General features: G+C 38.6%; 1 protein-coding gene across 3 annotated transcripts in view; it reads left to right on the plus strand.

Moving 5' to 3' along the window:
* The window catches only part of PCDH19 (protocadherin 19), a 114,261-nt gene extending 90,799 nt beyond the window's left edge, over window positions 1-23,462 (plus strand). For all 3 annotated transcript variants that reach the window (XM_036305549.1, XM_036305547.1, XM_036305548.1), the window contains one exon: window positions 17,644-23,462. In XM_036305549.1, the coding sequence (XP_036161442.1) occupies window positions 17,644-18,242 (599 nt within the window). In that variant the 3' untranslated portion in view covers window positions 18,243-23,462. The remainder of the gene's footprint in view (window positions 1-17,643) is intronic.
* Window positions 23,463-25,127: the final 1,665 nt, after the last annotated feature.

Below are 25,127 nucleotides of genomic sequence, written 5' to 3' on the forward strand. Positions count from 1 at the left end.
GTAACTTGTGTATTTCTCATTCTTCTGGAGAGAAACTTTCCTGTTTTTGCTTTCCCATAAGCAAATGTATTGCAGCAGGAAGTTTTGCCTGTGATTTTCTGTACCTGCAAAATTAGCAATGTTAAAATTTTTCTTCACCAGTCTCTATTGCTTTAGGTCCAGGATGGTTGCCAAGTGCCCAGGGCCAAGCTTACACTCTATGTTTTTCCTGCTTTTGGAGCTTATGGTGCTGCAGGAGGGCTCTAGTTAGTATTGGTGAGCAGAAACATACAAACTCAGGACAGGGGTTCTGACAAAGGGATAGCAGATTCTCCCATAAGCTCAGGGGCCAGAATAGCTAGAAACCCTATCTCACTGAGGTAATGCCAATCTCTTCACTATAACTAGTTTTTCAATGTTTTCTGACATGGATGGTTGTGTTTCCTGTTATTACTGCTTTTCCTTCTGGACTGAGCCTTTATTGACTGCTGCTTACTTAGTAGCCGACAAAAGGCATCACACCTGTGGGCTACTGCAATCATGGTAATGAACACTCTGCTCAGGAAGGGAAGACTTTTCTCTCTTTCCCAGTAGCTGTTAGCCCAACACAGGGAATTTAATACATTCATTTACTCTTTTTTAGATAAACAAGATTAAATCCAGAATGAAACAGGGAGCAGTCTTACCCCTGTCTGTGCCTTGCATGATTTTCAGGGTCTGCACAGTTCCAGCTGTGTAAACATGCTCGAAAAACTTAGGTATTGTCTAATGGAAGAGGATTTAGATTTGGGAGAGGCCCACCATGGCTGGGTTGGAGCCAGACATTTTTCCACCCACCCCACTCCACACCCTGTGAGGTCAAGGTTGGCTTACTCAGCTCCTAGAGTCAGAAGTTAAGATGGGACAGCTGGTGTTAATTATTCTGTTTTACAGCTTCTTATCACTAGGGGTTGAGAATTAGGCAAGGGTTAAGGAAATCTGAAGCCATATCATCAAATATGCTTCAGTTATGGTGCTAAGAAACAAAGAAATGGAAGATATTGGACAAAATAAAGAAGCCACACATATTTAATATGGCAATAAAAATGTCTTGAAATTGTAGCTGCATTTATATTTAGTTTGAGTCTCTCTGTGGTTACTGGAAGCAAGGACAGATAAATATGGTTTGGAAAGAACTGATGTGTTCTGATATCTGGATTCAGCTTTGTTCTTGAGATTTATTTAAGTAATGACTAGCTCAATAATGCTAAAAACATTTAATATATAAGCATTATTATTATTGTGCAAGGGAATGTGGTTTCTCCATAACAAACAGAAATATTACAGATCATCTAATTTCTCCATATCCACCTTCTACCCACAATTATGTACAAATTTGACTGCTCAGTTCAGTAGAGCCTGGAATCTAGTAATTTGTTCTGTTCCTCTAAAGAGGCACAAAGACATGCTTATCCCTGAGCTCCAACATATGGGCTTGTTAAGATGGAAGGTTTCCATGCCTTGGATTCTTTAGGTTGTACCAAGGGGAGCATCAGTGATAGTTAATACAGAGGCAGCTAACTTTCCATTGGCTGTGAATGTCAGGATATGGTCCTGATCCAGGAAGAAAATAAAGCATTCCCCCCCCCTTTTTTAAAAAAAAAATAAAAAATCTTTATTGTTGAAACTATTACAGATGTCCTCTTTTTTTCCCCATTGACCAGCTCCCTCCTGTTCCCACCCCTCCCACCAGGCCTTCACTGCACTACTGTTTGTATCCATGGTTTAGCCATATATGCATATAAGTTCTTTGGTGAATTTCTCTCCCCACTCCTTCCCTCTTGAGAATCTTCAGTGTGTTTCAAAGCAGTAACTTTTAAATGCACTGGGATGCTTCCTGTTTAGGGGTAACCCAGTCAGTTATATTCACTCCTGATCCAACTGACAATTGAAAAACTATTTTCCTGAGTATCTCACTTCAAAGCAGTGTGTCTGATACAGAATATTTTCTTTATAGGATGGAAAACCTTTGGTTTGAGAAGAAAAGCTAGTTTGGTAGAACACTGAATTTGAATCATATGGGAAGTGTTCAAGAATAGAAATGGGAGGAAAATTCAATAATTTACCATTTCCTATAATATTGGGATATCAGGAAATATAGAGTTCTAGGCTATGATGTATACACATGCATTCCTTTGTTCACTAGCTGTAGGAATCTGGAGAGGTAGAAACAGTACTCCAGACTAGCAGCAGGGCATATGAGAACCCCTACATTTTTCATCGTATTTAACTGGGGAGGGGGAATCCTGTCAATACTGTTCACGTAGTGCCCTAGATTTTGAGACTGGGCCAGTAATACTATGCCAGATGCTGTAATTGTAGCATGTGAGGAACTACCCATAACATTTAGCTCTTGAAAGCTCATCTGAATCATTAGGTATGGGTATTATGGGTGCCATAATAGCACTGGAATTCTTGCAACAAAAAAGGAATCACATTTGGCTTGCACTTAATCTACAATCACTTACACTTAAGCTGTTGATAGTTGATTGGTATCTATAGACTACTGGACTTGTGCCATGGGACTCCTGAGCATATTTGATGGGTGGAACAGAGAGGGAGGCTGTAGATTTTGGCAAGCTATAATTCCCATTAGTCAGGCTGACTATATCTGACACTAGAGATTCCAGTTCACCAAGATGAAGGTTACTTCTCTAGGCTTTGGCTGATGGCCCAATTATATTACCCCGAAGGAGAGGAGAGGACCAGTGTTATATTAGACTTCGAGTTTCCAATGAGTAAATAGTTGTAGTTTACTGAATCACCTGTTGATTTTTTTTGATAGACAAAATCCATGGCAACTTTTTTGGAATTTGAGGAAATTTTAAGCTTTTAAATTTTATTTCACAGTGAATGTTAACTATTCACTCTCCTAATAAGGAAATATGGGCTATTTTATAGGGTGTGTAGAATATATTTGCAGTTGTACAGTTACTATTACTCACCTCAATTTTTTTCTTGTAAGTGGTTCTGGTAACACACCCTGCTAAGGAAATTCCAGACACAGCTGTTTCTAATATTTGGCAGGGCGGCCACAGAACCATCAGGCTCACTCTGAAGATTCCTTGGTGAGAAGGAGGAAATGTCTCAGAGAGCAGGTCTTTTTTTTATTAGTGGATTTTCTTGGCCACTGCTCTTTTTTCTGATTGCCTCCATATAGCTTCTATAAAGGCATGCGTTTCTAGGCAGAAAGATTTGATGTGATGAGGAAAGGCTATAAAGCTGAAGAAAAAAAAACAAAGTCCAAACAGAAGAGTAAAACAAGAAGATATTTTGGACATGGCAGAGATGGGTTGAATACTATGGAATGGGGACAGGGAGATGAGATGAGAAAAGAGGAACGAGAATTAATGGGAATACATTATTTATAAGTGGGAATAAAAGGCCCACTGAATTCCAGGGGAATCTTTATTAAATGCCTACAAATATGTTGAAATTTTACAAAGGCAATTCCATCTAGCAATTGCTCTGCTAGAGCTTACAAGCTGCAGTTGATGGATTATTCTATCTAGAATAATGTATCTAATGCATAACCAGTTACTTTTCCCCTGCCCTGGACAAGCTTTGGGGGGTGGTCAGGAGAAAGTGAATAGAACAGATAGAAGATTTCCTCCCCATAGAGTCCCAAGAACTTCCTTAAACAAAGGCAATATATGAGCATCACATTTTACTTTCCAAACAGCTTTCCTGAGAACTACATTGGAAATTCTGTGGCTTCCTCATAGTTCCCAAGTAATTTCAGAAACATTTCGATACTCTAATTAGTTTTACTCTTTTACAATAAAAGTTGGCTTGTGCTAAAAAAAGAGAGAGAAAGAAATCACCTGGACAGCTTGTGTCTAGTTGGGTAGTGCAGAAGGGAGGACTCTTGTATCAATCATATTCTCTCTGTAAACACAGATGACCAGAAAGGAAGGCTTGTAAATGGTAATGCAGACCAGAAAAAAGGCTATTATTTTCAGTCTGTTGAACATTACAGAAATGCATCTCAAGCACTGGGCTCAGATGTTTCTTTTTATTAAACCATCACACGAGGAATTAGACTCATTTCAAACAGTTTGTTTTTCCACTCTTGTCTTCATAAAATCATTACTCATGAGTGGTTTCTTTGTTGAAATACTACTGACCTCCCATATTGGAATGATAACAGGGTGCTAAACATATAAACATTTCAGGTTACATTAACTCTGGGAGAAGGGGGATAAAGATTCCCCAGGAGAATAAAATCATTCCTCAATGTTGTTTGTTTGCTAATGTCCTATAAGCATCTTATCTGGGAAGCTATGTCAACATTACAATTCTAGTGTGTGTGTGTGTGTGTGTGTGTGTGTGTGTGTGTGTGTGTGTGTGTGTGATTAATAACAGCAGTAGGATGTTTTAAAATATAAGTCTTTATCTGTACAACTCTTTTTTTTTCCTTTGTTACCCCCTGCCCCAAATCCAGGACCATTAGGATAGATGAAGGAGTTGTGATATGTCTTAATAGATGAGCAAACAATGAGCCTTAGCTCCTCAGCTAGGCACTGTTTACATTTTTCCAAAGCTGGTTGTTTCACCTGCAGTTTTAATAATAAGCTAGATTATTTGCTGTTTACTAACTGATATAATAAAATAAAGATTTCAAAGTAGAATTCAGGGGATAAGGAAGCTTTAGGGCCAAAGAAGGCATGTTCTTTAATAATTTTAATTTACTCTTAGAAGAGTTTTATGCTAGAATCCAATACCATATATTAAACAAGTCTGTACCCTCCCTCTCTATAACTGTCAAATTGGAATCTCAGATAATAGAACTCGTGCAGACTTGACTAAAGCTTCAAATTTTCTACTCCCAGTGCTGTCATGTTTTCTGATATAGAACTCGACTCCTCAGGGCTTCTCCAGACTCAGCATGGCATTCCTTCATAGCCCCATGTTGCAAGGACCCAGCCGTGAAAGATTTTGCATTTTAACCAACAGGGGCAAATGCAATAACATTGAAGTTCAAGAGACACAGTGTTTTGGAAAAACTGATTCTTCCAAGGGTATAAAGATACATGATCTGTACTAAATGGAAAGAGCATTTAAATTTACCAGACTGCTTTTTTTTGGTAATCTTTAGGTTTGTCCCATTGATTTTTTCCAGCTTTATTGAGATAGAATGGATATATAATGCTCTATTATTTTAACTTGTGAACCGAAATGAGTATTCACGATGCTAAGGACTGGTTTTGGTGATGGTGATTGTGTCGGAATGTGCATGTGTGCGTGTCTGTCTGTGATTTTTTTATATGTGGCCATAATCCAGGCTTACTATGTATCCTCTTACATAGATTTTTCTTGAGCTGCGTTAGAGTGTTTTGACTCAGGTAGTCTCAACCAAAAAGCCTTTTGATATTCCTATATTCAGAGTTCAAGCCAAGTCAGAAAAAGTCCTCACAGCTGTGACCCAGAGAGATTCCAAGAATTCCTTGATGCTTCAGATGGAACAGCTATTCCATTTTTCAGAGAAGAGTTGGACAAGCTAAAGGTCGGCGGGGGGCGGGGGGGTCGTCTTACTGGAACAGCCATGTGCTAATGGTGTAAAAGACTTTTTCTTTCTAATAAAAGCAGTGGAGCAAGCATAGGATGCCTTAAAATTACCAAGCTCCCTCAATGAATAGATTAATTGGCCTCACTTCTGAAATTGTCTACTTGCTTTTGAGGCAACACCCTGAAAAATACACCTTGCTTTCTCTCACTAGGATGATTAAGTGGATCACTGGAAAAAGAGTAATTGTAAATACCTCTAAGGAAAAGAACAAAAAATAATAATGAGCCTTGTCCAAGAATGATGGATAATGACAAGTAAACATAGAAGGTGGTGTTTGATCTCTTCAGTTTTGGTATTCATTATTCATAGTTATTATTCATAAATTCCAGCACAAATGTTAGGCCTGCACCCCAGTGACACATTTGCATTTTATTTTAAGTTGATTTCTACCTGGTTTTTCAAACAAGTATTTAATGGTTTTGGTTGTCTCTCACTATCCATATGTTGCTAGAGCTTGTCTTTTACACATAATGGCTTCTATCCCTTTCAAACTCTTTATCTCAGTCATCCATCTCACTCCATCCAATAGTCATTTTCTCTCTCTCTCTCTCTCTCTCTCTCTCTCTCTTTCTCTCTCTTTCTCTCTGGATTTCTAACATGGAAAAGTGATATTTGAACAGATCCCCCTAAGGCAATCAATTTACTTTTAATTTGTCTGTTACTAAGCTTCTTTTTTTGTTGTTGTTGTAATGAGGAAGGAGTGAAACTGCTGTAAAATTTATTAGCTTCCAGGAAGATATTTGAAATGAATTTTTTTAATGATTGTGCTGTTTGCTGTACCCAGAAGCAGTGTCATTGCAATTACAGTATTCCATATGTTTGTTACAGCTACACTGAAATATCAAGATAATGCTAAATTTTTTATGAGGCTTTTGTTGGTAACAAATAGTTCAACCTAGGTAATTAATAGATAGTAATCCTTCTGACACTCTTATTTGCTTTTAGTGACTATTTCTAATGATTCCCACCTAGCTGATGACATGACACATTGCAAGAGATAGTGATTGGTTTACTGAGCACTGTATTTTTTCAATGAGAAAGAATCCATTGGAGAATTACTATATTGTTCCTTAGCTTCCCCACCCTGTACCATGAAAATTTTGGCAGTCAAGAATCTTTAAAGAATTTGGAAGTTACAGTTGCAACATTTTTATTGACTCATGTATAGCATTGCCTATTGTCCTGGGACTTGACTGAGGGAAGAGTCAGTTCCTGTTAAGAGGAACACCAGCTGCTGGGTGCCTTTTTTCCCCTAACATTAAATTTTCATTAAAAAAAGGAAGATTTTTTTCTCCTGGTTAGCATGCCCTGTCCCTCTTGCTTTCATACCAGCTCTATTTGTGCCATCCTTACTATATAGTCTGTCTGATACCCAGAAGCTCATGACCACCATAAAAGTGCTTTTTTCCCCTCAAGTTAATGATGTGTTAGCAATTTCCTTATTTTCCAGAAAAGAGTGAAACCATGTTGATGATAACTTTAGGTTTAGTGCTACTTGTAAGCATCACCTGAAGGCTTTGTCTTTCCAGCAGTATAACTACCTGTAGAATGTGTGAAACAGTCTACTTTTAATCTGCACAAAGTCAAACAATTAGTTTGAACTCTTCACAGAAGTGAATAGGCATTGTAGGTGTCCAACAGATATAGGACTTAATTCTGCGGATATTTTAGAATGAAACTTTTAAAAATGGTTCTATTTTAAAAAGTTTGCTCAGAGTAGTTATATCTCAGTGCTCTTCTTTTGGGGAATAGTTCAATGGCCTTTTGTGACCCCTCATATTTTACATGTAAAGATGCTTTAAAAAATTGAACCACTTTCTTACATCTTACACCAAACAGCTGTTGCCCTTAAAACCCCTCCTCAGCCCCCACCTTAGGTTCTGCCTTTGCAGTTCACCAAGATTAAGTTCTGATTAGTTGGTTTCTAGGCAAGTCAGCATCAAAAGCTCTGCCTCCTAGGCAGCCATTGGCTCCTTGCAGTTCACCCAGATTTGATTCTAATTGGTCGGTTTCTATGCCAGTTGGCATCAAAAGCTCCACCTCCTAGGCAGCCATTGGTTCCTCACAATTCACACAGATTTGGTTCTGATTGGTCAGTTTCTATGCCATCAGCATCTCCGGGCCTATCTCTGGGGCTGATCAGAGAGGTGGGGATGATCAGCAGCCCCCATGGAGGCCCAGAGAGAAAGAGAGGCTTAGCTGCTGGCCAGGCTGGGAGAGAAAGAGAGAGGCAAGGGCTGATCAATAGCTGCCACAGAGGCTATGAATCAGACCCCGTTTCTCTCTCCAGACCTCTCTTCAAGCCTAATCCACAGCCTCCTCGGCAGTCAGTGCTGGGTCACAGCCCCTGTAGGTGGTGGCAGTCAGTGCTGGGTCACCATGGCAGCCCAGCACTGACTGCAGGACTGACTTCCTGTCGGTCAAACCTTCAGTCATTTTGGACATTATGGACCCTGGGTTTTTATATATTATGATATGTTTTAACTTTGTCTCTTTGACCAGATAAGCACTGTAGATTTTATTGAAGATAATACAATTACTTTGAATTCTGAAATGGACATCTATTTTTTATATTTTTTTTCCTTTATTGATTTAAGGTATTACATATGTGCCCTTATTCCCCCCCCCCTATTGCCCCTAGTTTCATGTTGCACTGGTTGTTAAATGAATTTCAGTTGCATCAACTGTGAATGAGGGGAGAGGCCAATGTGTAATTTGGCATCATAGAGGCAAAAAATTGGTTGGCACTTGCTAACTGATGCTGATCAAATGGTCTAAGAAAAGGTTGGGGTTCATCTGTCTTTTATCCATCCTTTCAAGCTAAATCTAAACTTTACAGAATTACTGCTTTTTAACTACCCTAACAATGCCAACTAATGCTGATCAGAGCTGGCTTTTTCTCTCTGCCTATCTTCTCTCTTTTGGCAACATTCCTTTGCCAGTTCAGGAACTTTGTTCCCACACACTTTCCTCCACTTTGCCCTTCCTGAGCTTCCTGAGGTATCTTTACCTGCAAACATGTCTAACCTTTCTTATTCAATCAAAACTTTCCTATCTTGTGTCCCTTTTATCCATGCTTTGCTGTGTGACCAAAGAAAACTGGTGATCTCAGTTTGGTAGTTGATCCTCTTCTTTTTTTTTCTTCTTTTTAAAATCCTTACCTGAGGGAATGTTTTGTGTGTGTTGTCCTTTGGAGAGAGAGAGAGAGAGAGAGAGAGAGAGAGAGAGAGAGAGAGAGAGAGAGAGAGAGAGATTTACATGAGAGAGAAACATCAATCCATTGCCTCCAATGTGCGCCCTGATCAGGGATCAAATCAGCAACCTGGGTATGTGTCCTGACCTGGAATCCAACCCGACATCTTTTGCTCTACTGTATGATGCTCCAACCAATTGAGCCACACTGGCCAAGGTTGGATCCTCTTATTTTGACAGGGACCTTTAATGCCTGTCCCAGATGAATGAAAAATGTGGGAATTTTTCTCCATGTTTTAAGGGATGATTTTTATATAGCTTATCTTTGGCATCTGTCAAATAATACCACATCGATGTTTCAAATGCCAATCAAAGTTTTGACATCCTCTCACTTCTGCCTGTTGTCTGTCAGGCCATAGTTCTGTAGGAAGGGATGCTAATAAGCAGGAGGCTGGGGAAGAAGAGAATTTTGAAAAAAGCATTAGGGAGGAACAAAAATGGTGGGAAATTTTAAAAGAAAGAGAAAAAGGAAGAAAGCAATAAGTAGCTATTTGTCATGTATTTTGCAGTGTAAGCCTTTTCACACTGGAATGTCTAAAGAATAGCTTGATGTCATTGGTTTAAAAGTCCCTAGAAATATCTATCTTCATTCATGTGCCCTTGAATATTTTACAGACGGAGATCCATCTTTTCTTGCCAAAACTTTGTGTCCTTTAGGAAGTGAGTATAAACTCCTCCTAGAATTATAACCTGGGAGGGGCTCTGGGAAGTTTTCATTTGCAAACTTCTAAGCCCTTATTGTTTTTGCTAAATGCTCAAATGATATTTAAACACCCAAAAGAAACTAAACCCTTAAGATGTGAATCAGATCAAAACTAAGATGGAATGTCTAATGCCTAGATAGTGTTTCCTGCTCCCTTCCCTCTCTTTCTCCATTCTTCCTTTCCTCTCTCCCTTCCTCTATTTTTTACTGAGCCCACTGCTACTCTGCTTGCCTTTTAAAATTACAGTTATAGAATGGATGCCCTCTTTCCTAACTCTTTGCAGGCCTTACAATGCTTTTAAGAACTCTATCCAGGATAATTCTTTCCTTTGGTAATTCCCTCACATATTTGACTGGAGCATCAGTTTTACTATGTGTATTTTAATTAATTTTGCCAGAAAGAGTCAGCATCTGCAGTGGGTCTAAAAAGCTCACCATAGGTCTCATTTTTTGGCTTATATTTTATAATAATTAATAATAATTTTATTTGATGCCAAGAAACAATGTTTGATATCAGAACAACATTCATTTCATAAAATAGACACTTCGGCTTATTGTATTATTGACTTATCACAGTATAGACCCCATTAACTATTGTTAAAATGGAAAACTTTAAGGTATATGGAAAATGTATTTTCAACTGGACATTAAAACATAATAGATCTCTTTAAGATCTGCATATAGTGTGAAGGAAACCACTCAAAGGCTAAGATGACATTTACTTTATTGCCTCTGACAAAGCTACATAGTTTTCTTTGTATGTTTCTATAGTGTTTCTACTAAATAGGATAGTTATTTCCACGTTTAGGAAACTGCACAGTATCAGCGGTATAGTATCTGATATGTTGACCAAGATTCTTTGTTATGTTGCTATCACTTTCTTGTACCCTTTTCATTCAATAACATTAAACTTATTTAGTTCCTGCTATGAGCTGTACCCTTTGCTAGTTTCTGTGGGTATGGGAGAGAACAAAACAGGTACAAATTTTGCTCAGACTTTATAAGTTAGCATTGGATATAGATAGTACACAAGTAATTACATGTATTGAATGCTATAAAAGGCATGGGACCTACCTTTGTCTAAGGGATAGGGGAAGGATTCCCCAAGGAAGTTAAATTTGACACTTCAGGGGTCATGTATTAGTTATGGACAGTGTTGTAGTATTGGTAATAAAGATCCTCCTCCCCCCACTAAAGAAAATAAATCAATGGCTTAAGCAAGAGGGAGGCTTATATTTTCTCTTATATAACAGGTTCAGGTCTAATGAGCTAGGTCTACAATATATTGAATACCCCAAAGTCCTTACATCTTCTATTCTGTTATCCATGGCTTCCATCCTCAGAGTTGCCTCATGATACTAAGATGGATATTGTAAGAAAGATAAATATCACATAACCTTACTCATTTGTGGAATATCATGAACAACATAAACTGATGAATAAAAATAGATCCAGAGTGCCGAAACTGGTTTGGCTCAGTGGATAGAGCGTCGGCCTGCGGACTGAGAGGTCCCAGGTTCTATTCCGGTCAAGGGCATGTACCTGGGTTGTGGGCATATCCCCAGTAGGAGATGTGCAGGAGGCAGCTGATCGATGATTCTCTCTCATCGATGTTTCTAACTCTCTATCTCTCTCCCTTCCTCTCTGTAAAAAATCAATAAAATATATATTTAAAAAAAAATACATCCAGAGACATAGAAGCATCAAACAGACCACCTAACCTCAGAGGGAAGGTGGGGGGAGGGGTAGAGATCAACGAAAGGACTTGTATACATGCATATAAGCATATCCCATGGACACAGACAGTAGGGGAGCGAGGGCCTTGTGCTGTGGGGGTGGGAATGACCAGGGAGAAGTCAATGGGTGGAAAGGGGACATGTGTAATACTTTAAACAATAAAGAATTTAATTTTTTTTAAAAAAAGATGTATACTGTAGCTCACCCATTATGTCTCCATTCTAGACAGGACAAAGCAGGAAGGAATGAGCATAAAAGGGTCTCAAACTAAGTCAGCTCCTCACCATTTAAGGAGGGGTTTTTTTTTAAAAAAATATCCTGCTTCCATAACTTTGGTAATCTTAGTTACATGGCCACTCCTATCTACAAGGGAGGCTAGGAAGTGTAGTTTTTTTAGCTGGTCCATTGCCAACCATAAGAGAAGTAGGGTCTATTTCTAAGTATTAAAAATAGATATGGCCCTAGCTGATTTGGTTAAGTGGTAAAAACTTCAGTCCACAGACTGAAGGGTCAAGGGTTCGATTCTGGTCAAGGACATATTCCTCAGTTGCAGGCTTGACCCAGGCACCCAGTCAGGGCATGTGCGGGAGGCAACCAATCGATATGTCTCTCTCACATCAATGTTTCTCTCTCTCTGATCTCCCCTCCCTTCCACTCTCTCTAAAAATCAATGGGAAAAATATCCTCAGGTGAGGACTAACAAAAAAATAGATATGGATATGGATATTTAGTAGGTAGTTTATGTCTGCTTCAGATGAGTAGGAGTTAGGTAGGTCAAGAGGGGAAACTTCTTGAGTTATGTTTTCTTGATTAGGTGCACATGACCAATGTTAACAACTGTCTCTTTATAATCATTGCTACAATGTCTTCCATTATATCTCACAAAAAATAATTCTGTTTTGGTCATAGATCATCTCGTTCATGATATGATTAAGCTAAGTGTATGTATATGAGTACAATCCAGGAAGCTCTTCTGATTTACACATGGCTTGCTTGTAGGTTACTTAGAAGTAGCTAACTATTTGAGCTTCCAGGAACTGGAACTCACTCTAACTTTCCCTTTCTGCATCATTGATTACAGATCACTTCTAACGAGATAACACATTGCTCTTTTAACTGTAACTTTGAACTATTTTAGTGTTGGAGTTTTGTCTCTGACCATTGGAATCTTTGAGTGAATACACCCAAACTCTGAATCACGGTAAAGAACTGCCAGCATTATTGAACACATCTATTGTGGTTGGACATCTATACAAACCCTACAGAGACTCTCAGCTCTTTTATTCCACAAGGACTTTGAACGTTTTAGTAAAGTCTGAAATGGTGTTTTCATCATGTTCTTTTTTTTTTTTTTTAACTTTGGTTGAGACTATGGGTAGGCTCTTTCTAGTGTGGAAGAACATTGCTTGCCTACTTCTAAAGAGACAGCAGCTTCATATCCTGAGGAGAATAGTAATTGCTGCAAAAAGTTTTGCTATTATCTACACAAAATAATATATTCTGTTCTTTTTCTATTTTAATTACTTGTCCATCATGACTTACTCATTGCTGCCTCTTATGCCTCCCATGCTCTCACAAGACTGTGCTTTTACTTAAGATTTAAATATATTTTTTGCCAGAGGTTTTGGGATTTTCTCACCAAGGTTCCTAAATGACAAATTATGACAAAAAATACTTATTACAACTTAGATTGAAGAAGCTTTATTTTTCTCTGTCTTTATTCTTTTATTTTTATCTAAAGTAATATGATCTGCATTGAACTAAGGAGTTCTATGGCCTCGAGATTTGTGTTCCTCTTTCAAACTTATTCTATTTGTTTTATTATTTTATTTTGAAAATACTGGGGACAGGTTCAGAGGCAGGGAAGGACAATTTGCAAATTCATAATTTATACCTAATTATGTGAACATTTGAATTTATCTGTATGTGGTAATGAGTTTGAATTCCCACAACTCTGTAGATTTTAGTGTCTTACATTTTGCTTTGCTTAGGCTCAAGTAAGTACTTTCAGAGAAAGATGTAGCAAGGTATAGAGTTACAAAAAGGCTAAGAGCAATCTTAGCAGGAAATTAGTGAGTTTTTTAGCCTACATCTGTTTTAACTAGAGCCAGCATTTTGACAGTTAATTTGTGATAACACAAAATGGTTCCTTTCTAGTCTCATATCTTCATCCTCAAACACAATACTACATGATGGCAGGCATATAGTCTGTACAAGTCCTATGCAATTCCAGAAGTACTTTCTTTGCTTTTTTACATCTGGTTTGTCTTCATTGTTCTTCTTAAGGAGCTTTGTATTGTGATTTTCTCACGTTTAATACATATATAATTTTTATTAAACTGAAGTTTTGATTTTTAAAAAGTAATTCATCTTCAGTGCATTTATGAATGTAGGTTACCTTGGGCTGAGAAGATATTCTTCTATATTCACCAAGTTTTCTTTCATATTTAATATGGCTATAAACACTAAAGCCAGATTGGATTTTATTTTAATTGTATTGGCACAAATGTCACCATGTAGTGTATGGTACCAAAAATGATAAGCAACAAGTCACTGCTCTTGGTCAAGATTTAATGAAGTAAAGAAATCAGATCTAAGCCATGGGTGAGACATTGTGAATGAAAGATTCTCTTAGATTCAATTCTTCACTTGCATGAAGAACAGAGCAAAAAATAAGTTCACATAATTAATACAAGAAAATTGCATATTATTCTAGCTCATATAGGGCTGAGGTGGGTTTAGCAAGATTGGTGGACAGCTTTAGACTGATTGTATTCCTTGGAGTGCTGAATTTACTTTTTCCTCTTTCCAAAGAATGATTTATTCACTAGGCAGTGGGTAAGCTGAAGGCAAGTACTGTCTGCAGAGAAGCTTCTAAGAAGACAGAGTTTCCTACTCTAGTCTTCCTAGATTCGTAAGATCTTTGAGGTGTCTGCTACTGGGGTCTCTGCTCTCACTCTGTGTGTTAGGGCTCCAGGTCTCCTCCTGCTGTTCATTTGAATCAGCCTACTATATGGAAGGAGCACTGTACTTAGATATGGGGTAGCAAATGGATGGCATTTTCCTACTGAATTGCATTTAAAAACACAACAACCCGCATCTCCAAATTTGAAGACAGCCACTTGATACTAAAAACTTAAAAGAAATTAGAGCTTTATGTTGAGCGGATTGAGAAGATTCCATTTAATGATTAGAATGTAATTTACCATTGTTCTGCTTTAGAAGTGTGAGCAAGTGGCGTATAATATCAGTCTGAAGGTCAGCTGGGATTTTTCTCTTCATAGCTGGTCTCATGTCCATGGTTCCAGGGCTGAAAGGCTAAGGCCTCTATGCCTTTGTGTCCTAAATTAGGAACAAAAAGGACGGGACCCCATAGCCTTCTGGACATTTTTTTTGTTGGCTTCCAGGGGACACTTGCTTAGATTTGTAGAAACAGAAGTTAATTATTGAACTGTTCCATCACTTGCAACTCCTTATTCTCCACCCCCAAACAAACACTCACACTATTTCTTTAGAGCTATTACTTGGAAAGTTATGAGATGGGCCTCAGAGAAGATAGAGAGGAAGAAACATATTTTTGGGAAACTGAAGATATAAATTCTGTCCTACTGGAGGGATCCTGGGGTCTCCTGGGGAAAGCACTAGATTTGGATGAAACTGATTGTGGGTGGATCAGCCATAGACTCTTCCACTTGTAATGTTTAGGTCTACATAAAGTGTTTCTCAAGTTGTCCCAACATGTTTTCCTTACTTTTTATACTTTGTGCCTCCCAGGAACATATGCAATTTGGATGATGACATGCTATTGGATAGATAGCAGCACTGAGATTTTGCAGGGAAGCGGCAGATAAATCCTTCATTTTGCAGAGGGAACCATGCAACCCTGACTTGGAACTGTGCCAAAGTTTGCAGAAGCATTGACTTATCTATGTGGAAAGTACTTATCTTGTTGGTGATAATGCTAATTTATTTGGTTTCAGCTGCAAAATTCTGAATGTTTCATTCTCCAGCACTGAAATGGGGCTTAAAATGGCCATCTTAAATTCAAATTGGCAAATTGTGACTAGGTATCAGGGAGAAATTTTACCTTTAGTTCTCTTTTCAGCAGTTTAAACTAGGCCAAGGGTCATATCCCACAGTTTTGTTGAATTCTAAACTCAGCCTGGATTATGCCTGGCCATTTAGTTGCTTCCAATATATTTTCTCAAAATGTGAAGTATATACCCAACTAACCTATTATTTCTTGAGCCCCCTTTCATGTATCCCTTTACTAAAATAGCCTTTGATGACTGAGGCAGAGCAGTTCCTCTTTGATATGTTATTTACTCACTGAAAACAAACAACAACAACAAAAGAAATACAAGTGTTGAAGGAAGGTGTGCTATATGTAGACTGATATCAGGCAAGGCATTGAATTGTAGACTTCGTCCTCTTGAAAAAGAGCAGTCACAGCATCCATTTCCACCTTTTGGGGGTGGCATGCACTTTTTGTTTTTGTGATCTTTCCTGGCTCCCTACCTCCTCCGATCCTTCCCCAGAGTTTTTAAATAAGTGTTAAGCTACTTGTATTTTGATGCAATATTCAATATGATGAAAATTTTCATTAGGTCAACCTCATGCCAAAATGTAACATAAATATAAATGGTTCTGGAAAACGAGGGGTATAAATCAGACCTTGAGATTAACAGTTCTACCAATGGACAGGCAGAAGTTAACCCTGGCCTCATGCTTTCATGAAGCTCATGTAGAAAGCCTCTCTGAGAGTCAAATTAAAAACTTAATCTTAAATGAACTTAATGTGAAAAGAGAAACACATCTCACCAATAATTATGTACTCTGTCTGCTGAGATTATCCATGATAGGGCTAAAGAAATCCATAGAAGATTTCTTTAAGAAATATGACCTTAAAAATCTGCAGATAAAGAAGAGAAGGAGGAATGGCTACTTGGGTATAATTAAATGATGCTCAATCTATGAGTGATGTGTGTATAGGGCCAATGAAGTTTATGGGTCAGATGGAAGGAAGAGAGCTCAGTATGTTCATTGTAATGGGAAGTTAAGTTATGCAAATAGCTTAGTGAGAAGATTGACTGGTGGTCAAAAAGAAGTAATGTGATTGGGCTTTCAAAGATAGCATGATACCAACCCCAAATTAAGCACTGTATATCATTGACAGGTAGGGTGGATATGCTGTTGGAAGTGCTGTTGCTCAAAAACATGGCTAAAACTTCTCAGATATACTGACTGTTGGATTACCTGCTCTGCTTCCACTTCTTCTGCTGCTGGAACCACTCTCAAATACAGTTGACCTTAAGCAGGAGTTGTTGTTAAAATGCTGGCTTTCAGTAGCTTGACTCTCAGGATAAACTTTTTAAAAAAAATATGGCATTTTTCACCATAGTGTGCATTTTTATTTTTATTGAACTTATTGGAGTGACATTGTTTAACAAAATTATATAGGTTTCAAGTGTACACGTCTATAATACATCTTTTCTATATTGTGTTGTGTGTTTATCACCCAGAGTCAAGTCTCTGTTGGTCACCATTTATCACCCCTTTACCTTCTACCTCCTTCCACCCCTCCTTTCCCTCTTGTAATCACCATACTGTTGTCTGTGTCTATGAGTTGTTGTTTTTTAAACCTTTCATCTTTTTCACCCAGCCCCCCAAATGCCTCCCCACTGGCAGTTGTTTCCCTTTAGGTTTTTAGTTTTGTCAACAGTGGGAACAGTGACAACAATAATAAAAAGGGGATGTGTACAGGAGGATGTCTACAGTCTTTTGTTTTTTGTTTTTTGTTTTTTAGTTGCCCCTTTATTGCTTCAGTACTCATTTGGTTACTGTAAACCTTTGATTATTTTCCAGAGCTCTGATAAAGTTTGTCCTGACAGTTTCTGCTTATGTTTTCTTTTTTTTTTTATTGCGCTAAGTATTACAAAGGGTATTACATATGTGTCCTTTTTTTTCCCCGCCCTTGACAATCAGTCTTTTAAAAATCCAATTCTAGTCCAGCCACAGTAGCTCAGTGGTTGAGCATTGACTTATGAATCAGGAGGTCATGGTTTAATTCCTGGTCAGGGCATATGCCTGGGCTGCAGGCTCAATCCCCAATGGTGCAAGAGGCAGTCGATCGATCAATTATTCTCACCCATCATTGATGTTTTTATTTCTCTTTCCCTCTCCCTTCCACCCTGAAATCAATAAAGATATATTTTTTAAAAATCCAGTTCTTCACACTAGTCCCAAAAGTCCTTTTGCCATTCCCCAAAAGGGCTTGTGGACACCTAAGAAACCAAAACGTTTGGGAGTAAGAATGATTCCTGGGAAAAGCTGATGTAATTGACATTTTATTTTCTCCAAACAGATCAGAATGAAGGATTTCACTGCAGGGAAGAATGCCGGATTCTTGGCCACTCTGACAGGTGCTGGATGCCTCGGAACCCCCTGCCCACCCGTTCCAAGTCCCCTGAGAATGTGCGGAATATCATCGCTCTGTCCATTGAAGCTACTGCTGCTGATGTTGAGGCTTATGACGACTGCGGCCCCACCAAGCGGACTTTCGCAACCTTTGGAAAAGATGTCAGCGACCACCCTACTGAGGAGAAGCCTACCCTGAAAGGCAGGAGGACTGTCGATGTGACCATCTGCAGCCCCAAAGTCAATGGCGCTGTCCGGGAGGCGGGCAATGGCTGTGAAGCGATTAGCCCCGTCACCTCCCCTCTGCACCTCAAGAGCCCTGTGCCCACCAAGCCTTCCGTGTCTTACACCGTTGCCCTGGCACCACCCGCCCGCGATCTGGAGCAGTATGTCAACCATGTCAACAGTGGTCCTTCTCGTCCCTCTGAAGCTGAGCCTCGTGGAGCTGACAGCGAGAAAGTGATGCATGAGGTCAACCCCATTCTGAAGGAGGGTCGCAACAAAGAGTCTCCTGGCATGAAGCGTCTGAAGGATATAGTTCTCTAAACCAGTCTCTGGGAAGAAGAGAGAAACCATGCTGGCTAGCGAAGAAGCAGGAGCTGATGGTTTTAATTACTCACTAATGGTTGGTTCTTGAGTGGCTGTATTTCAGAGCTTTCCCTAAATGTATTGTTTATAAATGACTATCATTTTGTGACAATCCCTCTTGTTTCAACAGGCAGCAGGGGTGTTCGGTTGGAGCAAATTAGCTTTGGCTTGAGTTGTTCATGGGGCCTTGATGTTGGGGAAACAGAGATGAATTCAGTTGTGAAAAGTATTATGTATAAGTGTTTGAATTTATATATTTTTCTATGTCAAAATTATAATATAAATTACATTGTTTGTGGAGGATTACATTTAAAAAAGCAAAAAAAAAAAAAAAAGCTCTGGACACTTTTAATAAGCTCGCTACTGTTTTGTAGTGTAGGCAAGTTAATGGTCATTTATTGTGTACTATTCATTGATTCAGTGATGTGAAATTGAGCCCCTAAAAGATTGTTTCTGAAGCTCAAGTAGTTTCCAATGCTGCTATTTGCTGTGGACACCCCTGCTTTAAGAACCCTTTTGCTAGCTGTGCTATTGTTGTATTTGATATTGCAAATTGCTATGTGCGTGGTGATGGCAAAAGACTTTTAGAGGTTGGTGTTGTTTTTTTTCTTAAAAAATGAATAAAACTATAGATAAAAACAAAGTGCAAACTGAGATGGGCAAGTGAGTAAGCAACACCACACACATATAGATAAGTACTTGGGGATACTCACTCTTGGAAGATACCATGGAGTGATTGCTCACACCTTGCAGAGTATTTTGCCTGCCTTTCAGTCTTCTGCCCAGATCTGTGATAGATCATTGCAGAAAGTCATTTTTTGATATTCTGCTATCTAATTTGCAGTTGTCAGAAATACTGTGCTGAAAGTTACATGAAATCAATTTTTTCTAATTTTCAGGCCCTGAACAGGAAAGTTGCTCATGAAGTTATCATTTTCCAGGCTTAGAAATTCCCTGATTCCAATCACCTAAAATTAAAAAGGACTGAATCTATTTTGAGATCTAATTAGCATCTTTTTAGACACACTTCCTGATTCAGTGTTTCCCAGTCATGATTAGAATTGCACTACAAAGCATGCCATGGGGTGGAATTAAAAACTCCATGTTGCTCTGTATTGTAGGATTATAATTTGGGATTGTATAAGCAGTACAAAATGTACTTTTAGGAAAAGACAGGTAACAGGTAACAGCATCACTAACTCAATTACTGTGCCTTCTATATGGAGACACTTGGACACTTGAACTCATCTTTTTATGACTAATACTTTTTTAAAATAAAAAATGTGAACAGGAAACCATTAAAATAAAAATTCTTTAGATTTAGCTAACTCTTTGCTGTAGGCTAGGAATATAGCGTTTTTTATTAACAAGTTTGTTATACACAGTTTTTTGTTTAACATTCTTCCAACTCCCCCATTTATAAACTATTAATATTCACTAGCCAACATAGTATTCTTGCAGCTTAAGAGTTCGTTATTTTAAAATAAACAGATGTCACCTTTGCTCTGCCTTGTTCTTAAAAGAGTTGTTTCTAGAGAAACAAGTTTTGTGGTTCTGTTCTCACTGGTTTTAGTTTTTGAAGTTCAAGAGTACCCAGAAAAAAGGCTTAGAGGGTAGAGCATTAGAATGCAAAAGAGAATTTATTTTCTTAAGTTTACGTAGATAAATCAGCTCTTTTGAATGTTTTAGTTATTTTTACCTGAGTTCCTGGCTTTATACATTATTAGGAATATTTTCTTTTATGGGGGGTAAGGGTTTTGAGGGAGGGGTGGGTAAGGCGGTGGGAATGGAGTTAGGTAGGGGAGAATATTTCTGAAAAAGAACCTATAATAAAGCTACAAATACATCCTTATTTCTTATTCAGTGCTGAATACTACCTCATGCAAAATATTGGTGTGGCTGCAGATTTCCCTCTGAAACTGAAGCAATTAGTAGTCAATTACCATAGCATCTTCATCTTGACTCATTTTATTCTCTCTGATGGATTTTCCCCCTTTGACCCATTTTAGTAGTAGGTTTTGAATTAGGTATGTATTTCTGTTTTGAACTGACTATTTGATTAACACATTAAAATAAACTCTTTTCACTTTAAGTAATGATGACTGCCTGTAGAATTTAGATTGTTCCTCACCTGATCCGTCTTGATATTATGTTCTTACCTATCACCTCAAGGTCACTTTCAAGTCCAATTTGACTGTTTTGGTGTATTTCTTATTATGCTTAGTGGGAATAAAGAAGCTGAGAAGATGTGGAAAGTGGGAACATTAAATATTATGTGGCTGTTGAGCCAGAGAGGCCACTGGCTACCATGCCTCTTATCAGCAAAGTTTAAAATGGTTAGAGTAGCAGTGGTATTGATTTCGCCTCTCCCTCTCTCTCTCTCTCTCTCTCTCTCTCTCTCTCTCTCTCTCTCTCTCTCTCTCTCTCTCTCTTCATTTTCCCCCTCCCAGAATTTAGAATCCAGCTATACAACAATCATTTTCCCCTATCAAAACATTTTGTTCTCAGTGGGAAGTCAGAGACTTTTTGGCTTCCATACCCTTTTTTGAGCATGTTTAGAGAATTCCCCTTATTAAGAAAATAACTCCCCCCCAAATTTTCTGATGTATACATCCTCCCAGAAGCACAAGTGCATCCTAGGAGGGCTCTGTAAGCTGGTTTTATAGGTAGGCTGCCCTGCAAATAGGAATTTTGTGCAAGGATCCTAAATTTCACTTTGGCTCATATTTTTCTTACCCCTTTTTTCAATGTGTCTGATGAAAAGTCACAAAGGCCAGAGAGCCAAATATTCTTCCTTTTCCCTTTCTAAATATGTTATAAAATTAGATATGCAGAAACAATTTTAGTTCCTAAATCCTAGGGAAGTCTATTTCATTTATTCTGATCTCCCTTTTGGGGAGGAGTTAATGTTGAGGCATAACTTGCTTTACTTGTTTTGGGCATGTCCCAGGGCAGGTAAACTTCTTCATTCGACATAAAGGGTTTAGTTTGCATTGATTTATTGCTTTTCCCCAAATATGGGAGTATACTATATACAAGGAATAGGAAGAGGGGAGCCATGCTATGTGGAATCTCTTTTTCCCCCTTTTTCTATACCAATTAACCTTTGAACCTGTTCAGAATGAACCTTACTATCCCTTTGATCCCCTTAAAGCCAGTAGAGTAAATTATGGCCCACATTATTGCCTGAATAGGTAATGGGCCAAGGGATCCTCCAGTAACTAAAGGACAGTAATTCTCAAAATGTAGTTCCTGGACCAGCAGCAACAGCATCACTTGGGAACTTATTAGAAATGATCATTCTCAGTTCTCACCTAGACCAACTGAAACAGTGACTCTCTGGGAGGGGCCTAACAATCCATATGGATCAGATGCCCACTAAAGGCTGAGGGCTTGTTAAAGCACAGGTTGATGGCTTCAAACTTGGAGTTTCTGATTCAGTAAATCTGGCGTGGGGCCAGAGTCTTTGTCTATTTTAAAATTCCCAGGTGATGCTGATGCAGTTAGTCCAGGGGCCACAGTTTGAATATCGCTGTTCCAGAATGAATCTGCCTAATAGAGCTAATTGCACCTAAGGTGCTTATTTGAACTAACTGATTGACATGGTGACCCACTAATCACTAATAAAAATCTTAAAGGAATACAATTTAGAACACTGAAAACTGGAACCACCCAGAGTATCATTCCGGTAGTATTACTTCAGCATGCAACTGATTGTATGAAGGGAATTCAGTTGAATTTTTTCATATAGCTCTATCATATCATTAATCACAAAAACAAAAGTGGTCCACTTGAAGCAACAAGGACAAAGGGCAGTTTGGGGAGAGGCAGGGGTATAGGGGATAGCTTGACTGGGCATCCAGGGTGGGAAAACAATTATTATTGTACATAATAGAAGTTCTGACTGGAATTCCATTTCTTTATGGGGATCATTTTGATGTCGAATGTTCCCCAAAGCATCCTGACAAGTCTGGTCCACTTGGCTCTTTCCATAGGGTAATAAGACCCTAACTGACTTTGAAAAACTGGCGTAAATGAGCTTAAGAAGTCCATTGTATACAGTCCTAGTGTTTGCCTTCTCGGTAAAATTACATTTGAGGATGTCATTTCATGAGTCAAATTGTATCTGCTGATACTGAAGTGTATTGAGATGTTGTTCTTTAGTTTAAGTATGTAACAAAATAATATTCAATGGGGATGTGTGGGGGTGGGACTGGGTGGCTTTATATTGATATTGAAATATTCCAGAGCAAAACACATTGTCCTAATGAAGTTGTTGCAGCTCTCTTTGTTTTCTTGTGAAGCTGGAATTGGCCTGTGGGTCACTTGTTGTGAAAAAATGAATTAATTTCAAATATAACTCATATTGCTTTTGTAAAACAAAGAAAATCAACCACCTTGTCTGAAATATATATTGTGAGGCGCTCTTGGTAAAGAACAACCCACAAAAACCTGATCTTGATTGGAAAGCACTGTAGGTCATTAGGGAAAACTGATGATGCTGATTGTTGCTCCAGCTGTGTTGGTAATTAAAGATAAACTTGCTACTAACTGAAAGTTGCTGTCAACCTTAGCAAACAAACCAGCTAACACCATTACAGCACTGGTTAAGTAGATTTTTACTGGCACTGGCTGGCGTTCAGCTGAGGAAGGCTAGGATACAGACTTTAATGACCAAGAGCCAGACTAGCTCAAGCTAGAAATTCAGCAACAAATACCTCCGTGTGTTATTTGAATGCTAAGGTATTAGTTGCAAAAGGCTTACGCCTTCTCTCCTCTAGTGAGGGGAATGAGCCTGATGACACTATTACTGTTTACCTGTCAAACCAGGGTGGAAATTTAGAGGGATGCAAGTACAGTATGTCTCATTAAGCAGTCTCTGTTGCTGATTATATGAAAATGAAATTGTTGTATATGCTGATCTGTATGTTATGTACATTTTCACAGTGATTGAATCATTGTAAAAAGAAAAAAAAAGAAAAAATACAATCACCGCTCTGTCTATTTTATGAAGATGATAAAGCAGCTTTATTAAATTATTACAGTTATGTTTTAAATGGTGTTATCTGCCATATTGTTTCCTTTTATCTGGTGGTTCTCTGTTTCCCCCTTAAATGTGTTTTCTCTGCTTCAAAAATTTAATGCATTTTAGTATTAAAGGCTATTATGGAAAAAGTATTAAGTGTTTGGTGAAATGTGTCTTAGAGAGTGTTGGTTAGCTTGGGTGTGGGAGTAACTATTAGGCTTAGGAGGTCATCAGCCCTTGGTGAGGTCATTGGTGTTCAGACGCAAGAGGTTCTTGCTTTTTTGATTTCACACAATTGCCAACTCTCTAACTAAGATGAGACTCTCCTTCAGCCAGACTTCAGTCATTTCCTGAGTGCCTCCCTTCCTTCCCTCCCCAGTCAATACCTTTTTCTGTGGAGGAAGACCCATTCATACCCAGAATGGTAAAGAATTTCATGGCTGGTACTTTAAACATGAGCACTAAAATCATTCTTTTTTTAAAATTTATTTTTATTGTTTTTGAAGAGGAAGGGAGAGGAAGAGATAGAAACATTAATGATGAGAGAGAGTCATTGATTGACTGCCTCCTGCATGTTGGACTGAGCCCACAACCCAGGCATGTGCCCTTGACCAAAATCGAACCTGGGAGCCTTCGGTCCACAGGCCAATGCTCTATCCACTGAGCAAAACTGGCTAGGGCTAGAATCATTCTTTAAAATAAACCATTTGGGGCCAACTTCACAGTAGGACTTATCTGAAGAATTAATTTTTAAAAGGTGAGAAATAGTAGAGGCTGACAGCAGGGGAAAAGAAACTTTAAAACAAAGATGACCTGGCTGCCCCTTTTATGCCTTCAGGTTTGAAAGCAAAGCAACAGTAAAGGCTCTCACTTTGCACATAACAAGGTTGCAGTGAAAACCCTGACAAGCTTTCTTTATCCAAACTATTATTCTCTGACTTAGCACCCAGGCTGTAAGTATTCATCCTGGCTGCAACTGGCAGGAAACACACACACACACACACACACACACACACACACACACACACACACACGGCTGAACATTCCCAAGTAGGGCTTTTGGTGGTTAAAGGCTAAATTGCTTCAGCATGAACTATTGTCTCTGGACAACTAAAAATGATCTCAAGGAAATCCACTATTTCCCTGGATCGTTATTTCTACCCTCCTGTATTAAATTTTGATTGCATCGTGTTCCCCAGAATTAGCCTTAACACCACAGCAATAGCCAGCTCTATTACTTAGCACCACAGTTTAGCAGATGTTATATCAGAATGTAAACACAGACATGCTGGGACACATGAAGTCACATACACTGATGTATGTACAGATGTTCATACAGAGTCACAAATGTTCATAAAGATGTATGGCAAGGAGGCTGGTCTGTTACTGGCTTGAAGGGCATTATGTTATTGGTCATTTCAAGTGCTTCTGGTCAGTCCACAGAAAAAGTGCAAATAAAAGATGTTTCTTTTATCCTCTTCCATCGGCTTTTTTGGGGGAGGTGGCTCAAAGGGAATGACAACTCCTCTGTAAAATAACATCCTTCAAGGGATGAACAAGAGAAAAATCAATTCTTATATGATAAGGCGCATAAACATATGCAACATAGGTATATCCAAGGCCACAGACAAGTACTGTAACTCTGCCTCAAGTGAAAGAGTAATCACATTAGAAGCATACGCTCAAATCTATTCAAATTTATAAAGCAAAACAAACTGCTTGTGACTCAGATCATGTGCGTCATTGATTTGCTGTGTGTGGGCTCAAGAAACCATGGTGTGAATTGATGACAAAGAGGGCAGTTTCTGATAGGAGGT

Source organism: Myotis myotis, unplaced genomic scaffold, assembly GCF_014108235.1.
Source record: "Myotis myotis isolate mMyoMyo1 unplaced genomic scaffold, mMyoMyo1.p scaffold_m19_p_4, whole genome shotgun sequence".
NCBI classification, from domain to species: Eukaryota; Metazoa; Chordata; class Mammalia; order Chiroptera; family Vespertilionidae; genus Myotis; species Myotis myotis.